General features: G+C 35.5%; 1 protein-coding gene and 1 pseudogene across 9 annotated transcripts in view; one reads left to right on the top strand and one right to left on the bottom strand.

Moving 5' to 3' along the window:
• Positions 1-20,390, bottom strand: part of Plpp1 (phospholipid phosphatase 1) — a 98,294-nt gene that overhangs the window by 32,835 nt on the left and 45,069 nt on the right. For 7 of the 9 annotated variants that reach the window (XM_074077493.1, XM_020171949.2, XM_074077495.1 and 4 more), the window contains one exon: positions 2,157-2,437. In XM_074077493.1, the coding sequence (XP_073933594.1) occupies positions 2,157-2,437 (281 nt within the window). Of the gene's footprint in view, positions 1-2,156; positions 2,438-7,579; positions 7,732-20,390 lie in introns of all 9 variants that reach the window. The other 2 variants (XM_074077494.1, XM_020171959.2) reach the window with 1 other exon arrangement.
• LOC109691701 (cyclin-dependent kinase 1 pseudogene) lies at positions 12,610-17,860 on the top strand (annotated as a pseudogene).

The raw sequence follows: 20,390 nt of genomic DNA, 5'->3' as shown, positions 1-20,390 counted from the left end.
GGTACAGGTACAGGTACAGGCATGCACCCCCACACACAGCCAGTATAGTACTTTTTTAAAAAGGCTACACAGTTAAGTTTCAGGTGGAAAAAAGATACAATCATAATTTGAATCTACTACTTTTGTTTTCTCATGCTATGTTTTCACTCAACTATTTGGTCTATTTTATCATTTGTCTTACATTTCAGTCTCATGTCCAATAAGCTTTCTCTTCCCTCAACCTAGCCAATTGTTCATGCCCATAGTCCTAGCTCCTCCAGGGTAAACTCAGGAGTTCCAGTTGTAGTGTTAAAGTCCTTTTTCCTGTCCTATGTCTTCTGACTCTTCTCTGAAGGTTCACTGCATCACCTCACCATTCAACTAATGAGCCTTTCCCTATGACACTGTTTGGCCCTACAGTCCTATCAAACCAGAGAAAGAGCTCTTCTCACCCGATGCACTGTAAAGAGGAATGAAGTTGGTATCATCATTGCTCACAGCCATTCTTTCTCTACTGCTCTTATAATAATACGTGGTCACCTGAGCTCAAAGCAACAGTATCACTCTCTACCATGTACTGTTTTTCAACTGCCTACTTCTTTGGTCACTTTTCCCTCTTCATTAAGACTTTACACCTTTGGGCTGGCAGAGTGGTTCAAGTGGTAGCATGCCTGCCTAGCAAACCTGAGGTCCTGAGTTCAAACACCAGCACACACAAAAAAAAAGACTTTACACCCAATCAGTCCTCCTCACCACCTCAGAGTTTTACATTCAACAACTGACCTCTATTCTTTGGCCGCTTTATCACCAAGAAGATTCTTTTGCATTCTCACCACTTGTTTAACATTAAGTCTTCTCAGCTAGTCTTAAGTTCCGTGAGATGTCTTGTTCAGTGCTGAACCCTAGCATGGAGCAAAGTTTATACACTATATTGTTTTAAATAAGGTGTTTTTTCATCCATACTAAAAGCAAAAAATGGGAGCTGCTGCAGACCTATGTTGCTTACAAGAGAACCAATAAGGACAAAGAATATGTGGAAATCATATATAATATAAAAGCATTAAAAGATGTTTTTACCCAGAGAAAGTATTTGTTAGATGATGAATAAGGGAAATTAACAGCTATCTTAAAATATAAGAAGGTAACATCTAGAAAAGGCTGACAATTCTGAGACCTGAGATGAGGAATTGTCTATGCTACTAATTAGTGGCTTTAATTAATGTTACTGGGCCTTTGTTTTTTTTTCCCCTCATCTATAAATTAAAGGAAGTGAACCTTCTGGGTTCTAAACATTCTATTTCATTCAATGTAAAAAGTAGCTTAATAGGGTGTATAAGAAAGCAACCTGGGCTCGTATGGTGCTTGCCTCGCAAATGCAAGGAGGCCCTAGGTTCAGTCCTCGGCAACACACACACACACACACACACACACACACACACACACACCATGGAAAAAAATAAGGCAACCTGAGGACCAAGAACTGTCACAATTTTCACCAAGTTACCTTATCAAAGAAAGTAACTTTAAGAATGCTACAAAAGCCAGGTGGGGTAGCACATACCTGTAATCCCAGTGCTTATAAGGCTGAGGAAGGAGGACAGCAAGTTCAAGGCCAGCTTGGGCTTACAAGATCTAATGAAGGTTCATAAATGTTGGATTAGATCAGAGTTCAGTTAACTATGACCCATGGGGCAGCTGCTATTTGCATAAACAAAGTATTACTGGACCATAACCACACCTATTTATCTAAGTATTGTCTATGACTGTTTTCCTGCTACTATTAACTCTGGTTCAATAGTTCAAACACAGTGACTCAATAACTATTTGAACTACTGAACTCTGCAGACATATGGCCTATGAAGCCTCAAATATTTATGCTCTGGCATCTTAAGAAAAAGTTTACTGATCCTGAACTGAATGATCTACAAGATTCATTTTACATTTTATACATTGGCAAAAAAAAAAAAGTTTCAGCAAGCTGTTCCTAAATGGATAAAAAGCCATAGTTAAAACAGGAAAAAAGAACAGAAAGAAAGAACGAGGATCACTTATGATTTCAATTCACTCCTAGTGATTATACCAGCTTCTCTCCTCAAGCTAGTGGATGGCTAGTCTTCCAGTCACTGAAACCTTCTATATTCCAGGAATACTCTAGAGATGCCTCACATCATACTCACCTGCCTTCCTTGACTTTCTGTGCATTTCCCTGACAGATGTAGTCCTCAATGTAACCATCACTGCAGTTGATTTTAGACCAGTCTGGGTCACAAACATCCAAGAAGTGAGGCCGCAGTCTGCCTATGGAATACTTGGCAATGTCAGTCAAAGACTGACTAGCAGCTGCCCCAAACAAAAAGGTTCCGATGGCTTTGTAAATAGTGGCTATGTAGTTATTCCTGATAAAGGAATTTGAGTGCAAGAGGTTAAAGTAAACAGACAGAGTCTCTCCCACAATCATCTGAAAAAGAAACAGAAAAAATATGTTAAAAAAAACAGATAATGGTAAATCACAATTAAAATCTGTGTTTTAAAAAGTCTTTTCCCTCCTCCTTTTTTTTTTTTTTTTCTTCTTTACAAGTTAGCCAACTTAGGATATCCAATTCTAAATAACAACAACAAAAAATGTCAGGGCAATTGTGGATGCTATTTACAAAGTACACCTGAAACAGTAAGGCTTTTTTCTTTTCTTGTATTCGAATATAAGAACTTTAATAGACAGACAGTGATACATCCTAGGAGACAAAAACTACAGCCTATTCAAAGAATGCAAACTCCCCCCAATCAGAATCTACCTTATATAAGCACTTTTATCTGAGAGTCTTCATTTTTCTCAAACATTCCTTCAAATCAGAGGACATTCATCATAGTAAAAAGGGTAAAGCAGTTTTAGGGAATAAAAATATTAATATAAAAAAGGGGTCTAAGACTGAGACCAAAGGTCTAGAGGGCAGAGATTCAGCAGACAGGGTCTCCAACTTCTGCCTTCCAGAAACCTTCAGGTGTAGGCTCCCTTCATGTGTCTTACTAAATGACCAAATGTACATACCATGCTTTCTCTTCCCCAAGGAAACATTTCATGTGATTCTGCCCTCTTTAATTTTTCCATTGACTTTTATAAAATTGGAATTAAAGCCTGCTCATAATTATGTTATGAACTACTATTTTAATAGGGTTGTGTATTTGTGAATGTACACACAGTGTAATGAGCTTAAAAGCATAAAAAGGTTTCCAACTATTTTACAAATTCACAATCCAATATCCCAAGAAATTTAAAGAATACTGAAAGGCAACATTATAAATAGTAACATTTGCGGGAGACATGTTTGAAGCAGTGGAGTGGGAAGTCTTGAGTTCAAACTATAGGATGGGCACACTCCAGATATCTAAAACCTAAACACACACTTAGGAAACAATCTGTTTGCTCATTTCTGTGTGTTGAAGGGGAGGGGGACTAGGAAGAGAATGTAACAATGTTTCACTTATACATACTTGTTTCTCTCCCTCATCTTAAATTTACATAAAACATTTTAGGAAGTATTATAACATTTCCAGTTAGTGAGCATTAACTGTCTTCAGGATCAGTCTTGTCATAAATAAAATAAATGCCTGACTCCTGAAAGCGATTTCAAGAACCTAATACTAAAAATTCTTTCCTCATCTGGATTGATGATTTCTAGAATTAGAATAATTCTATAATAAGAATGTTTTAACTTTGGTGATTATGAATTTCACAAAAACAAGTTCTTAATTGCTAGTTTCATCACAGGGACCTAAAACACAGTAGGTGATCAATGAATTTTAATTGAAGGTACTGCCTCTTGTGTAAAAATCAAACTCCCTTAAACACATTAAGCCCCATGAAAATATGGCCCTCATTTGAATGAATTCATCAAACCTTTTCTGAGAACAAATCACAGGAGAGGAAATCTATGTGTACTTCTAGGGACGTCATATCTTTACAATGTTGCTCAGGTTATTCCTGACTGCTTCTAGTAACCTACATATTAAAAGCATCTATTGCCTCCTTGGGCCATTACAGGATCCCAGTAATTCCCAACAGATCAGTAGCCAGGACTTCTCTAACAGTTCTTTATGGAATTGATCTTTGATAGTTGAAATTTTAACAGTGGAAACCTGAATATCTCTATTTTCAGCTGTTCTTAAACATGTAACTATTTTCCAGAAATAGTGCTGAGTTTTGTGGGTCTTCCTAGTCATACTCATCACTGTTTATGGCCACCCAAATCCTGTTCTTGCACTGATGATAGAAAATCAGCTCGCTAGGAACATTCAGAGCACTGAATAAGATCACAAACTCATCTACAGAAGCAGCATGAGGTGGAACTTAACCATTAACACTGGGATGGCTGGGAGACTGTAAACCAGCAAGTGTCAGGTTAGCCTATATAGTTTTTAAAATCAATATGCTCCTCTTTATAGAGAGAAACAGACAATAGAGAAGTTATAAATCAAGTCCTCTGAATTAAACGTAGAGATGTATCTGTCCACTTGATCTACACAAGACAGCCATATGCTATCATTTCATTTCAATACCTTACCCTGCCCTTGAGGCCAGTTCTTAGTCTTTGGTGACTAATTAGTCCTAGAACTGGGAAATTTTCTCATGAGTTATTTACCTAGACTCTAAGGATACAATAAATTATTAAAGAACTAAAGACAATATTTGGGGGAGTAAAACAATACTATGAAGATGAACAATAGTAAGAACCTAAATCACTGTGATTCAACCCTTTAAGCCTATGCCTCATAATATTATTCCTAATCTCCTTTCTATTTCCATTCACTAAGATCACGTCTCTATACTCCCTACAGTTATGTCTTTTCATGCAGGACCTGCCTTCCCAAAGGAATGGTCTAATATCCCTGGCACATTTCCACATCTTCTACTCCCTCCCAAAAAACCTAAACTGCTTCAATTCCTTTATTCTACTAAAGTTTTGTCAGAAGCCAAAAAGTGTACCATCAAAACCAAATGGATTTTTATCAACCCCCATTTACTTTAACTCTGATCACTTCACTGATCATTTCCTCCTTATTGAAATTCTCCATGGTCTTCTGAGAAACTATATTACTCTTGGTTGTCTTAACAGACTCCCTCAGTCACTCATATAATGATAGATCATTTGCAAGTCGTGTCAAAAGCCTGGTATAAAGCCTCAGTCAGTGACTTTTTAATGATTTACTTTCTAAAAAAATAAACATATACAACTCTAACCAAGTATTACTTGAAAGAAGCTAAGTTAATAAATAAACTGGAATTATTTTAAATTAGTACATGAAACCACTGCCCTGAATAGTTTGTTTCCTGATACTGCTGATATAAAAATAGTACTTTTATCAGCACTTTTATTATTTTTTTAGTCTCTATTCATTTCTTTTTTGTTTTTGGCAGCACTGGGGCTTGAACTGAAAGCCTCATACTTGCTAGGCAGGCATTCTAACCACTTGAGCCACTCTACCAGCCCCTTTCCAACATTTTTAAATAATTATCTTTTTTTAAAGAAATCTATACTCATTAATGTGCATTTTATTAAATGTAAAAATAACTTTCTCAGAGGTGTTCTTTTAAAAAAAAAAGGTCCAATGAGATCTAATTCATGAGCTAGGCTGTTTGTCAGGCCTATGCATACTGCAAAGACTATGAACATCCATACAGCACCCAGCAAAAGGGCACCCTGTTCTGTTGCAGCTCTCTACTTTGTAACATGTTCTGTAGTTTTGTTTGTGCAACATCCTTTTTATGACAGAAAAGTAGAACTGAAAGATAAGTATATTTCTAACACTATTTAATACACAAATCTTGTCTGTAATCAAGATCAGCTGCAAATACCTCACATTTAACAAGTTTTAACAACTTGTATTTTAAGTTAATCTTTCAGAAACATGTATAATTTTCACTTTTTCTACCATGAACGTTTTTGTTATTGTTGTCCTACAAAAGTTCTTACATCAAATATATCATACTTGAATTCACCCTCTCCATCATTCTCTTTTATTTCCCCCTCTCCCCATTCCTAGGAGAAATGTATCTTTATTTTTTTTTTTTATGGCGGCACTGGAGTTTGAACTCAGGACCTCACACTTGCTGGGCAGGCACTAGTTACTTGAGCCACTCTACCAGCCCAAACACGTATGCTTTTAAGAAAAGAAAAAATCAGTCAAGTATGGCAGTGCATTCCTGTAGTGTCACTACTGGGAAGGTTGAGATGGTAGGATCACTTGAGCCCATGAACTTATAACCAGCCTGGGAAACATAACACCTGTCTTTATAAAACAAGACAAAATAAAAAAGGAGGGGAGCTACTCCCTCCTTATGGAATAATCATAGGCTTAACTTGCTTTTTGGCAATCTTACTGGAACTCCTGGGTTTTTTTTTCTTTTTTGGTGGTACGAGGGCTTAAACTCAGGGCTTCACGTTTGCTAGGCAGGTACTCTACCACTTGAGCCACTTCACCAGCGCCTATTTCTTAAAACTTCGCCATTTTGTAGCTCTTGAGAGTCACCAAGGTTAATGCATAATTCCTCTGCTGCTCGATTTATTCAAACACAGTTTCATGTAAACACCTAGGACATGCCAGGCTCCAGGGCAGGCGTTGAAGACGATAAGGTAAAGAAGGTATTATTTTTGCCTTTAAGAAGCTCACAGTCTCATGAAACAAATATCAATAGATATTTTCTTTTATTAATTGCATACCACAAAGAATGAATTAACTTTCATGCTGATAAGATGCTGTGATCATTCTGAAGACATTATATTTCTAAATCAAGAATTTAAAAAAAAACTCCAAATATATATATATATATATATATATATATATACTGTTGACCTTTCTCTTGAATAGGACCATATTTTCTGCTTTCAACTAACACAAATCTTGTGTCTAAGTTACAAGCTATGGAGCAAAACTGATGAATTAAGTCATAAAATTTCTGGATACAAAGATTATCTTCCTCCTTAGAGCCACATTCTCTAAGTGTTTCCACCTGAAGTACTAGAAGATAATAGTTACTACTCTGGTTCAAAGACACGTCTTGCCTTCAATAACAGCAAAAATTTTTTCATGCCCATTGCTAATCATAAAACTGTAACTTTCCCCTCCCACTTATGACAGAACCTAAAAATTCTTTAAACACAGATTAGATGAAGTTTTAACATTACTTAACAATTTATCTTTTCTAGAATTCAGTGATTAAAGAGTAGTAATACTCATAGATATAATAATTTATAAAATAACATCTTACATAGAAGTATGCTAGAAACAAATACTACAGCATATAGCTAGTACTTAAACAGTACAAATTATAGCTTTAGTAATCATAGTGAAATGAAAAAGATTAGCATAAAATCTATACATATTCAATAAGGTACTTCTAATTATACATTGTTATACATTTGGCCTCATTAAAATATCTGAGATTATCTTGATAAAACAAACTTTCAATTAAAGGTTAAAAAACACATTTTTTTAAAAAGCACAAAAAATTGTGGAGGGTTATACATTTAATCATTAACAGTCTAACACAAAATTAAGCCAAGTGCTCAAAAAATATAAACTTGGAAAAGTGGGTTTAACTTACAACGATAATACTGAATGGAATGATTATTCCACCTAATAACGCATAAGGTATGGTGTCTTCTTTGTAAGGGTACTTGATGGACTCATCATTACAGAATATTCCTCGTTGGAAGGGGGTATGCCTTGAAGTAAGAATTGCAAAAGGCAATCCAGCTAGCAAAAGGGAATAAATGAAAATATCATTAAAAGTTATTGAAACTGATTGATGGCAGCAATTATCCCAGAGACTATGATTTAAAATGCATTTGCCATAAAAATAAATAAGAGCACACATAAAAAAGAAATGTAGCAATGCATGCAACAGAAGTTAGAAGGATTACAGTTTAGGGTAAATTGTTTTTTCCATAGGAAAAAAGCTTCGACTTTAACAAGGAAAATCTTTTTGCCCGAGTACACTAAACAGATTTTGGGGAAATCTCTTTTCATGCTCTTGATGTCATTTAATCACCAGATTTTCAACACTACTTCTAAACCAATTTGTCATGGACTTTGCTTCCAAAAGGAAAACATTTTGATGTTCCCCATTCCATCCCTATGTCACTACTACATTTGGACAGGTCAAAGTCACTGACTAAGCTAGCAGAGTATCAAAGTAAAGCTTTATCCGCTCATTTCTGTACACCCAGACAGAGAAGGTTTAGAGAGCTGCCATGGAAAGGAGTCTGAACTCAAATAAAATTTTGTAAGAAAAAAATGGAGAATGGTGTTAAGAGTGAACCACCTAATAGCTCTCTTGTTGGTTGTCACTAATGTCATAAAGATCATGCCTCAAACTCATCTCCTAAAATGCTAGCTTTTGCCTAAATGTGAACTTTAAGAATTCAGTTCTCCTTTACTTCACTGAACCTGGTCTACTGATGAATACTGCAGTATAGTGACTCATAATGCTTTGTGAAAGAGAAGTGCTCTGGCAGGAACCCTCAACATGAGGTCAACTTCAAGACTGATCCAAGTATAAAAGGTTCTCCCCATAATCTTCCCATACTTCCTACAATATACCATAACCTCTAAGCTAACCTGCTCACTGTGGGCTTAAGAGCTATCTCTGCATGAAGCACCAAGAGTTGATGACCATTTTCATTTTTCACTAATTCCACTGAGACTGTAAATGCTGAGTGACAACCAAGGCTCTGCCAACTCTGCCCAAGTGTATTTATCACAATATTAAATTTGCGCTACCTAAAAAGGACCAAAAAGGAGAAGGACATTTCTTTCATTACCAACTCTTTTATTTATCTTTCCATTTCTCATTTAGACACTGAATACATGAACCAAAGCTTATTTCTTTATTTGAGTCAATTTGCCAATAGCTGGCAACCCTTTAAGAGTCTTTAAGATATTACAAGGTTCCCAAAGCGATTCTTCTAGTAAATGCTACACACACACTCACAAAATAAAAAGACACTAGAACTGACTTTACTAATTGACCCTTATACTAAATACTCTCATATCTGAATAGAGAGGAATGGGGTGAGTGTCCAAGCCTCCAACACATATACCATAGTTGTAGTGTAACTTCAAGATGTACATGAATTTTTTGCACTTATCAGCATACATTGTGGAGGTAAAGACATAGATCTATGATTTTAGTAACTGCCTGCTTTACACAGTAACTAAACATTTAGCCTTCAACAACAAAAAACTATGTAAGTGAATGGGCAAATTTATTTTGTATTTATAAATGTACCAGTACTTCTACAGTTCATTTTACTTTCAAGAATTCAATACAATGTAATATAAACTTTTATGGTATACACAGCGTATTTCTGAATTGACTGCATTTTTCAGTTAAGTGTCTTTTCCTTGGAATAAAGGTATTATTGTCTAAAACTTATTAGGCTTTGTGTCTTTATTCTAAGGGAAAATTCATATTCATAGACCTAAATACACTGAAAATATTAATATTCTTAAATTTATACACACAAAAAAAGTTTGTAGATATTTTTTCAGAATGGGAAGGAAACAAAATAAAATACACATACCAAATATAATAAATAGCCAATTTTTAAAAACAGGAATATTTAAGTGGGTAAATGCTGAGTGAATCTATCGGGCAAAGAATTCTACTAAGTGCTACCAGGAATACAAAGCTGAATAAGCATAGTACATAATTACAGTAGAGGGGAAAAAAAAAAGGAGATATAAAGAACTTTGAGGTCTCAGAAGAGAAGGAAAGTTGGTGAGACTCAAGGTGGTGATATCCACTTAGTTTATGATTATTAAGATCTGAATTTCAGTAGAAGGGTTCAAGAGGTACAGATTTGAGGATGTAAAGGACCTCTGTAGCTACAAGTGTGAAAGATATTGTGCCGAATACACATAAAGTGAAAAGCACAAGGCAACAGTGACATTAAAGGGATGACAGTTGTGCTTCAAGTGGTAGAAAAGCAAAAGAAAAGGAAGGGATGAGCACAAAAAGATCCAAAGTAAGAAAGAAATGGATGAGCACTGTGGAGGTGATTTTAGGTGAGTTAAGGGCAGTTCAGGAAGGAATAACATCACCGAGCCCACACCAGAAAGAAAGAGCAATTCAGGAGGTGGAGACTGATCCACAGTGCCCAGTGAGCTTTTAATTGCCAATCTTTATAAAAGAAGTTTTATGAGGAAAGGTAGAAACCAGACTAAAGAGATTTTAAGTAAGGACATAAGCATAAATATTCCACAAGTGCACACTATTCATTTTGAGAGTCTGAGTGAAAAGACTACATCACAGAAAGGCCTGAGAAATATTTTTAAATTGATCATAACCAATATTTATCATCCCTCACATAAGCTGATGACATATATTACCCAATGCCATTTCATTTCCACTAATTATCTAAACCTCAATATTCACCAACCACAAATCACTCACTGACCCACTTAAGGCTCAAAAAGATGAGCTAGTTTAGATTCCTATTCTGGATAATTTTGGAATTGCAATGAGACTGAATTTATCTGAGGCATCAAACAGCACTGGACCAAGGGGGCTGAGGACAAAGCAGGTCTGTAGAGCAGGAAGTGACTAGCCTGACCCTTCAAAGTGTGGAAAGGAAGAGGCAAGTATTTGGGTTTATTAGACTATTCTTTTCAACAAAGCACAATTTTACTTAAGCTAGTTAGAAAAGGTTTCTACTCCATGCAACTACAAGAGGCATAACTAAAACAATACTGATTTACCCATTCCCAACACAAAGAGCGTGTAGGATGATTTCAGTTTTTTGATTCCCCTATATGATGTTGTAGTGAACATTTCCAAATACACATCCTTATTTGAAGTTCTAATTATTGCCTAGAATACATTTATGTGGAAGTAAATGATATAAATATTAAGATCCTTGACAAAAAAGTTATTGTACAGCACTTATATACTCCACCAGCCATAGTATACAAAAGTATTGGAAATAAAAATTTTTAAATAAACATTTGATGTTATCTTTGGCATGTACTACATGTAAGGCAAAAGTGAAAGGGCTGTGTTTATACTTCTATCAACTCAAATCAAACACCCTTTCTTTTACCTGAAAGATTCATCTCTTAAAAACTCCCCTTTCATTATTTCTCAAATGACTGTATTTATCAATGTTTCTCTTAATATTTCAGCTGGCAAAATTAATTTTAATTCCCTTCCCCCTTTTAAGCAACTTCGAGGTATAATTTACATATCATAAAATTCATCTACTCTAAAATTAAAATTCAGTGATTCTGAAAAATTTATAGAGCTATATATACAATGGTCAGTATAATATAGTGTCAGAATATTTTCATTACCCTAAAAAGTTCCTTGAGCCCATTTGCACTCAGTCCCTACCACCAACCTGAGGTTACCACTCATCTGTTTAATGTCTCTACACAGATTTGCCTTTTCTGGACATTTCAGATAAATGAAATCATACAACATGGATTATTTTCTCTGTAACTAATATAACTGAGCATAATATTCATGAGGCTCATCCACGTTGGACCATACTTTTTTTTTTCCTTTTTACTGCTACAGTATCCTATTGTGCGTACATAGCACATGTGGTTTATCCATTCACCAGTTAACAAACATTTGGGTTGTTTCCAGTTTGGAGCTATTATGACTAATGATACTTTGGACATTCACATTCAAGTCATTATGTGGAGATATTTTCATTTCTATATGTAGATATCTATAAGTGGAATTACTGGGTCTTATAGTAAGCTTATTTTTAACTTTTTAAGAAATTGCCCAACTGTTTTCCAAACAGGCTATACCATTTTACATTACCACATCCTGCTTTTTAAAATGCCCAATGGCCAGTCACAGTTACTTCATTTAACTCTCAGATTCTCTGCACAGTAAACTCACAGTCATCCACAAATAAGAACAGCTTTCTACTTCTACCAGTGAGTATTTATAATAGTGCAAGAGAGTATATGATAAGGTAATTCATTACTTCCACAAACTAAATACCGTAAGAACAATTCTCCATCCTTTATCAGAGATAGAAAAAGACAATGTAAGAACATGGTCACACCACAGTTTCTTTAATTTCTTGCACAAATACACAGGACCTGGGAACCATAACCGAAATATAAACTTTTAGATAGAAAAACTGGTGGCAGGGTTGATAGCAAGACTATTTTTATTATTTTATTATTAGTGAAAACTATACAAATGCCTCCAGAAAATAAAGTTTTAAGGTGATCAAAACTTGTATTTTTTCATACAAATACAGAATCAATACTATGTCATGAGCTCAATACTATATCATGAGCTGATACTCTGTTCCTTTTTTAAAAAAATAGTATTCTATTTTAAGAATATAAAATACATCAGACATCCAGGAGGGAGTGACAGGAAACTCCAGAGCCCACAGTAGCACATCATTAAGGGACATACTGCCTCTGAGAAATCCTGACACTAATTGCAAGGGCCTTGAGATCTATTGCAAGGTCAGGAACCATGTCAATAGTGCAGAAGATTAAATGACTCCACTGGAAGACCAAAAGACCCCATGGAAAAAAATGAGGATAATGTCCATTTGTGAAATATTTCGGCAATCACATCCTCTTCTTAATGCCTGAATGAGAGGGAAGGATGTGGATGGAGGTTAGAAGCCTAAAGAACCCAGAGGTACGGGCTAGACTATAGAATGATGGATAGATTATATACCCCTAAGCTAAACAGACATGTGATGCATGTATGTCTTTAGTCTACCTTCTCTATTAGGTCACTTGAAAATCTACCTTTGCTTATTTTTTTTTTTTGGAGAGAACATATTCCTTTTTATTGTTTAGGTGTTTAAATTAGCATATACTAATCACACAAAATGATGTGTTTATTATGACATTTTCATACAAGTATATAATGTACTTTAACCATACACACACACACTTTCACCCCTATTATTCTCTCTTGTTCTCCCTCCCACTGGTCCCTTTTCCCTTCCCATAGTCCCTCTTTTACCTTTATGTCTTTTTCTTTTAATCTAGATTCCTCATATAAGAGAAAACATGAAAAATTTGTCTTTCTAAGTTTGGCATATTTCACCTATCATGATGATTTCCAGTGGTAAGGCTCATACTGATAATCACTAAACTGTACCTACTCTACTTAGTTTATCCCAGCACCAAGTCTAGAATATTTGCAAATATTTGCAGATTAAGTGATGAAATCTAACCCCATGCTCATTTGATACCTTTGCTTATTTACCAATGGAGGAAATTCCAAATAAGAAAGAGTCAAAATACAACTTGGGGCTACCAGTGTAGCTCACTGGAAGAGCTTATGTACAGTCCTGAGTGCAACACTAAGCACCAAAAAATGTTTAAAAACGAAGTAAAAATATATTCCTGGTGGTATAGCTCAATGGTAGAGCACTTACCTAGCATGCATGCAGCCCTCCATTCACTTCCAGATGCCATAGAAAAGAAAAGAAAGGAAGGGAAGGGAGGGAAGTGAAAAAGAAAGAAAAAAGGGGAAAATAGAAGTTGTCAAAAGATGTGAGACTCTGAAATATAATAATTCTTACTATGACAGAAAAAGAATATGCCAGTGCTGTACTTCATTTCTATCTGCTTGTATTTAATTAATGAAACTGCTGGCGACCTCGAGAATCTAATTCATGCATAAACTGAAGTAATCTGGGGCACATGGGGATAACATGAGAAAATACAACTTAGGGAACAGAATGAACCAGCAACAAAAATAATTGCTGAACTACATAAAAAAAGCAAGAACCAGAGGTAAGCATAGGCATGGTGGTATATGCCTGTAATACCAACACCTGCAATGCTGAGACAGGAAGACCAGGAGTTTAAAGACAGCCTAGCACTACATAGAGAAACTCTGTCTCAAATAAACAAATAATAATAATGATGATAATAATATAATAAAAAGGCAAGAACCAAGAGGAAAGAACAAAGGTCACAAGTACTAATAAATGAAAGACTACCTTGACTACCATGGGAAGGTATTTCCTGTAAGCAATTCAGAGAGGTTACCTTATGCATATATCCTATGAGACACGTAGTGCTTATCTGGAATATATGTCATAAATATACTCTTTACTAGAAGCAAGATTTTAAAAAACTGAAAAATAATTATTAACAGACCTACAAAACAAATTACAGCTAATACAAGATGAAGATAAGATGCATTCCTATTTGTAAACTTTCACTAAATTTTACAGAAGAATCTCTGAAGCAGTTTAATATTAAATACATTTAAACTCAATTCAGTACACAAATCAAAAGGCTAAGGACCTGCATCAAAGTCTTACAAATTCCAAGAACTTAAATGTTATTTTTGTCATCATTAGGTACATTTCATCATAAAAGTTTACAAAACAACTACAGAAAGTGAGATCTTAAGTGCCCTGACCACTTCTTTAATAAAGCAGCAATCCTTCAATCTGTTCAAATAACCAAGTCCCTCCACTGTACAGGCACTAGTTAGGGTGGGGAGCAGGCCTGGCACAGGTCTTATAACAGTCAGCTTCTGGATTTAATCTGAAAGTGGAGTCAACAGGATTTGCTGATGGAGTGACTGAATATTAGTGTAAGGAAGTGCAGTCAAGAAAGGCCCCAAGGTTTTCCACTTGACCGATCAGAAATTTAAAGCTGCTTTATCTGAGATGCGGAAGGTTGGAGGCAGAACTGGAATGAGCAAGAAATCTAACAGCTCACTCTCAGAGCCATCTACTTTGGGATGCCCATTAGCAGAGAGATGTCAAGTAGGCGGCCGATGCAAAATCTACAATTTTGGGGAAAAGTCCAGGCTAAAGATATAAATTTGGCATAGAGGTTGTATGAGAGCCATGAAACCGAATTATATCACTGAGGAACAAGTATAGTTAGAGAAGAGAAACCAAGCACTGATTCCCAGATTAAAAGGTCATGGAGAATAGAACCTTACAGAGGATAATGAAAAAAAGCATCCAGTAAGATAGAATTAAAAACTAGGAAAGGGTAGAAAAACCCAAAGAATCTATCTTCAAGTCCTAGAATAAAGTCAATACAAAAATCAATCCTATAGCTATATAATTGCAATTTGAAACCAATTAAAGCACCATATTATGCTGGGCACGGTAGTGCACACTTGTGATCCCAGCAATCAGGAGGCAAAGGCAGGGGGACACAGTGAGACTCTGTCTCAAAATATGAACAAACAAATGCACCTTATCATTTATAATAGCTCAAAATATTGAAATATTTAGATATAAATCTAACAACATATACATAGGATCTATATACTGAAAACTACAAAAAAATTAATAAAAAAATCAGTGGCCTAAAGAAATATAAAGATATACCATTTTCATGGACTGGAACACTTTACAAGGTAATGATGCCAATTCTCCCCAAACTGAGATACAATTCCTATCAAAATTGCAGCAAAATGAATTTTTGTAGACATGAGCATATTCACCTTAAAATTTGTGCAGCAAAAAAAAAAAAAAAAAAAAACTGTGCAGAGAAGCAAAGGAACCAGAATGGCCAAAAACAATTTTGAAAAAGAACAATAAAGTTAGAAGAATCACACTCACTGAACTTTTTTGTGAGAAAAATACTGTAACTTTTTTCTTTTAACCACTCAGTTTTAAGCTACTTGATATAGTTTTTACTAACCACTATAAAGCTACAGTAATCAAGTTGGTGTGATTTAGTAGAAGCCCAGACATATACGTCAACAAAGGAAGAATATAACCCAGAAATGCACCCACACAATACAGCCTGCTAACTTGCTTTTTTTTAACACAGGCTTAAGAAAAAAAAAACAAAACAGTAAAATGAGGAGAGTCAGATGAGAGTCAATGGTGTTGAAACAATTAGTCATCCATACCTACCCCCCCCCCAAAAAAAAGAACCTTGCACACTTTGTATAAAACAAAACCCAAATCAAATGGGCCACAGGGTAAGTATAAAACAGAAAACTATAAAACTTTTAGAAAAATCTTTATAATCTAGGAACAGGCAAAGAATATTTACACATAATACTAAAAGCACAATCCTTAGAAGAAATACTGATAAACCTAATTCATTCAAATTTAAAACTTTTGCTATCAAAAGATAAATTTAAGAGAATGAAAAGTTGGGCACTGGTGGTTCACGCCTGCAATCCTAACTGCTCTGGCGGAGTGGCTCAAGATATAGGCCCTGATTTCAAACCCCAGTACTGAAAAAAAAGAATGAATTAATTAATTAAAGATAAACCACTCAACAAAAGTCTTTATGTACCCAGACTACAGGAAGATCCCTCAAAACTCTACAGAAAAAAATTAGTTAGAAAATAGACAGAAATTAGTTAGAAAAAAATTAGTTAGAAAATTAGTTGAACTTAGATAGCCATTTGAAAAAGGAAAATAGAGGTCCAATAAGGCATTATACACACCTCTTAGAAAAGCCAGAATAAAAATCCAGAGAATACTACTGCTGAAGGAACGTAAAACCTTATACATTACCAGTGTATAAAATCACTCTGGAAAGCAGTTTGGCATTTTCTCATATACTTAAACACACATGTGCCAAAAGATCCGGCAATCTACTCCTAGGTATCTATTCCAGAAAAATTAAAACTTACGTTTTCTCAAAATCTGTAGACATGTGTTCATAGAGCTTTACTTGTAGAAGCCAAAAACTGGATGTATACAAGTTGTCCCTCAACAAATAAATGAACTGTGATATATCCATAAAATGGAGTACTACTCAGCAATAAAAGGAACAAACTACTAATGCACAGAAGGTAGACAGATTTCAAGGGTGTTACTCTGAGTTGAAAAAAAAAGGGTGGGGGATGCTCCTGGCAGTTGAGTGAGAAGTGATATAAACATAGTAGCTGCTACTACAAGATAGTAAGCCAAGATCTACCACACCTATTGCATGAGGAAAAACGGAGGAGCATGCCAAAACAGAGAAAATTGGAGTCGGTGTCTATGGAGTTGTATATAAGGGTAGACCAAAAATTACTGGTCAAGTGGTAGACAAAGAAAATCATACCAGAGAGTGGAGAGGAAGAGGTTCCCAGTACTGCAATTTGGGAGATTTGTCTATTAAAAGTACTTCATGACTGGGGGTGTAGCTTAGTAGTAGAGTGCAGGCTCAGCATGTATGAGGTCCTGGGTTTGACCTCTAGTATCACAGAAAAAGCATTCAACTACAGTCAGTTTTCAAGATGTGCTTATGCAGATTATATCAGAGTATATCTCATCTTTGAATTCCTTTCCATGCATCTCAAACAAATACTGGATACTGGTCCACTTGTGGAATCTTCATTTGTTAAAAATTACTTGTAACAAATGCCACAGAGGACTGTGTTTTACCACTCTCAAGATTTTTTTTCAGAGATTTAAAACCTCAAAATCTATGATGACAAAGGAACAACTGAACTGGCTGATTTGAGCCTTGCCGGAGCTTCTGGAATACCTGTTAAGAGTCCATGCTCATGAGGTAGTAACACTCTAGCCTAAACCTCAGAAGTATTACTGAAGTCAGCTCCTGCCAACTGACATCTGGAGTTATATATAAGCAACACATTTGCAGAACTGGAAACTAAGAAACCACTTCTCTAAGGGGATTCAGAAATTGATCAACAACAAGATTCTCAAAGCTTTGAGCTCTGAAAATAATGAAGTGTGACCAGAGAAGGGATCTTTACAGGACCATAAGAATACATTTCTCAGGTAGAAACCAGGAAGTCCCATGTCAAAAACTTGGATGAAAATGGGTTAGATTTGTTTTCAAAAATGTTAGTCTATGACTCCCCCCAAAATGAATTTCTTACAGAATGCCACTGAGTCATCCTTGTTTTGATAACTTGGACAATCAAGAAAGATGATGTAGCTTCCAGTACTATTTAAAAAAAATCTAGCTTTCTGTCAGAAAGTTTCCACGTGTAGCATCAAGAACAGATAGTTGGATTTTTACTGTTTTGCATATTTGTATACTACTTTTGTGTATTTTCCTTCTCTTTGCTCTAAAACTTACCTGTACTTCATCTTCTAACTTCAAAAATATAATTTAAAATCTAAATATTGACCTATATGAATTTAAATATATAATAATTCTGCATGTGTATGTGGCTCTAACTGTACCTATTTGTTACTACAATAAAACAATGAATTGCCAGCGCCAGCAGCTCAAGTCTGTAATCCTAGCTACTTGGGAGGCTGAGATCATGGTTAGAGGTCAGTCCAGGCAAATAGTTCACAAGACCCCACCTCCAAAATAACCAGAGCAGATTGGATCCTAATGGCTCAGGCCTATAATCCTAGCTACTTGGGAGCCTGAAATCAGGAGGATCACAGTTTGAGGCCAGTCTGGGTAAGTAGTTTGCGAGACCGTATCTCCAAAATAATCACAGCAAAATGGACTGGAGGTGTGACTCAAGAGGTAAAGCACCTGCTTTATGAACTCACAATCCTGAGTTCAAATTCCAGTTCCACCAAAAATAAAAAAAAAAGTAACAAGAGCAAAATGGAGTGGAACTGTGGCTCACGTGGTAGCCTGCTTTGCAAGTATAACACCCTGAAGTTCAAACCCTATCCCACTCAAAATAAATAAATAAAAACAGAACAGTAAGTCTAAAGAAAGCTAATCTTGAAAGGCTATAGTATGTATCCATTTAAGTAATAAAAATGAAATGACAAAACTGTAGTGAAGGAGAACAGATCAGTGGTTGCTGAGGACTAAGGGTTGGTTTAGGGGGAAAATGCCTAGGAAAGGTCAGCATGAGGAAGTTTCTGTGGTGTGATAGGAAGTCTCTGAACACTGCTTGTGGTAATGGTTACAGCAATCTACATATGAGATACATTTCAGAGAATTACATGTGAAAAAACTACTGCATGTAAAACTGGTAAAATCTGAATAAGGTCTGTAGTTTAGTTAGTAATACTGATGATTTTATCATACATAGGTAAGATGTTAGCAGAGGAATCTGGGTAGAGCATGTGGAAACTGAACTATTTTTGTGATCTTAGTGACTGTATCATACCAACCAACTCATTTCTTACTACTCTTCCATATCTAATCTTCACCAACTAGTCTCATTCATAACTTGCAACTAATCAAAACCACAACACAAGCACTTATGGGACTTACCAAAACCCATCACTACAGACCCACACTAAAGATCCTAAGGGACTGCTGGAAGGAATGTGAACTGGAGATGGGGAAGTTCAAGTCCTAACTTGGCCACTTAACTATAAAAGAGAAATGCCTACCAACCTTAGGGACTTGTTTTGATAGAATCTGTAACATATCTAGCACAGTGCTTCATAAATAACAGTAACGATAAACATAGCCCTCTGTTTGCATATATACCCTAAAATTCTAAACCAAATAATAAGCAAACAAATTACATTTTAAAGGGGAATAGCATTATTCAATAAACAAAATGGTGCCCATCCAGTTGTTCTGTCCATCTCCTTACCCAACACTTTTCTTTCAGGTCCCATGGTTCCTTTTCACATTGGGAAAAGGTGAAATTAAACAAGGATATATTCCCTCAAGTCACAAAGAAATTAATTTGACATCAAACTCATGATTTTTTTATTTAAATTCTGAAAATTTCTAAAAGAATGTTTTTGTGTCAGAAGATTAACACTCAAGTATGACAATGTATCTACTTTAACAAACACATGCATATTTAATTAAACACACTAGTACTGCATTGTGCTTTAAAACTCCCATGTGTTCTACAGAGAAAAATCAGTGAATCACTGCCCTACCAGTGACCTCCCACTACTGTCACACTCAATCCCCTTGGAAAGCCATCTTACATTAAGAAGATCCCTCACTGCTGCTATCTAGCCTCTCACAAGTTCCCATCTAAGAATAACATTAATCAATTCAAATCCTGCAGATGTATCAAGATACATGCAATACAAAAGTTAAAACATAATGTCTACAACTTAGGAGCTGAATTCAGCACATGAGGTAGCCTCAAATTACCAACTTGATTAACCCAGAACAGTTTTGTTTTTTATTTTGTTTGGTTTGGTTTAGTTTTTTCAGAAGATTTTATGAGCAGATATTTCCCTTTTAAAAAAAAAATAGCATTTGGAAAAACCACAGGAGTTAGTAAGCTTGGCTAACATGAAACTAATAGAGCTTCACTTTCATTATTAACAGTATACTCGGGCGGTGGATGCAGCTCAGTAGTGGAACACTTGCCTAGCACGTGTGAGGCGTAGGGTTAGCTCCCCAGCACTGGAAAGAAACAGAACAAAACAACAATGTATACTCAATACTTATATAATTTTCTTTTCCATTAAGTTCATCCCAATTACAAAGTAAAATTTACCAAAATATTTACAAGTGTTCTATAAAATGGGTGTATAACATTAAATACTTAAACATACCACATC

The sequence above is a fragment of the Castor canadensis genome, chromosome 6 (assembly GCF_047511655.1).
Source record: "Castor canadensis chromosome 6, mCasCan1.hap1v2, whole genome shotgun sequence".
NCBI classification, from domain to species: domain Eukaryota; kingdom Metazoa; phylum Chordata; class Mammalia; order Rodentia; family Castoridae; genus Castor; species Castor canadensis.
Note: the sequence above shows the minus strand (reverse complement) of the source record. Positions and strands in the feature narration are given on the sequence as shown.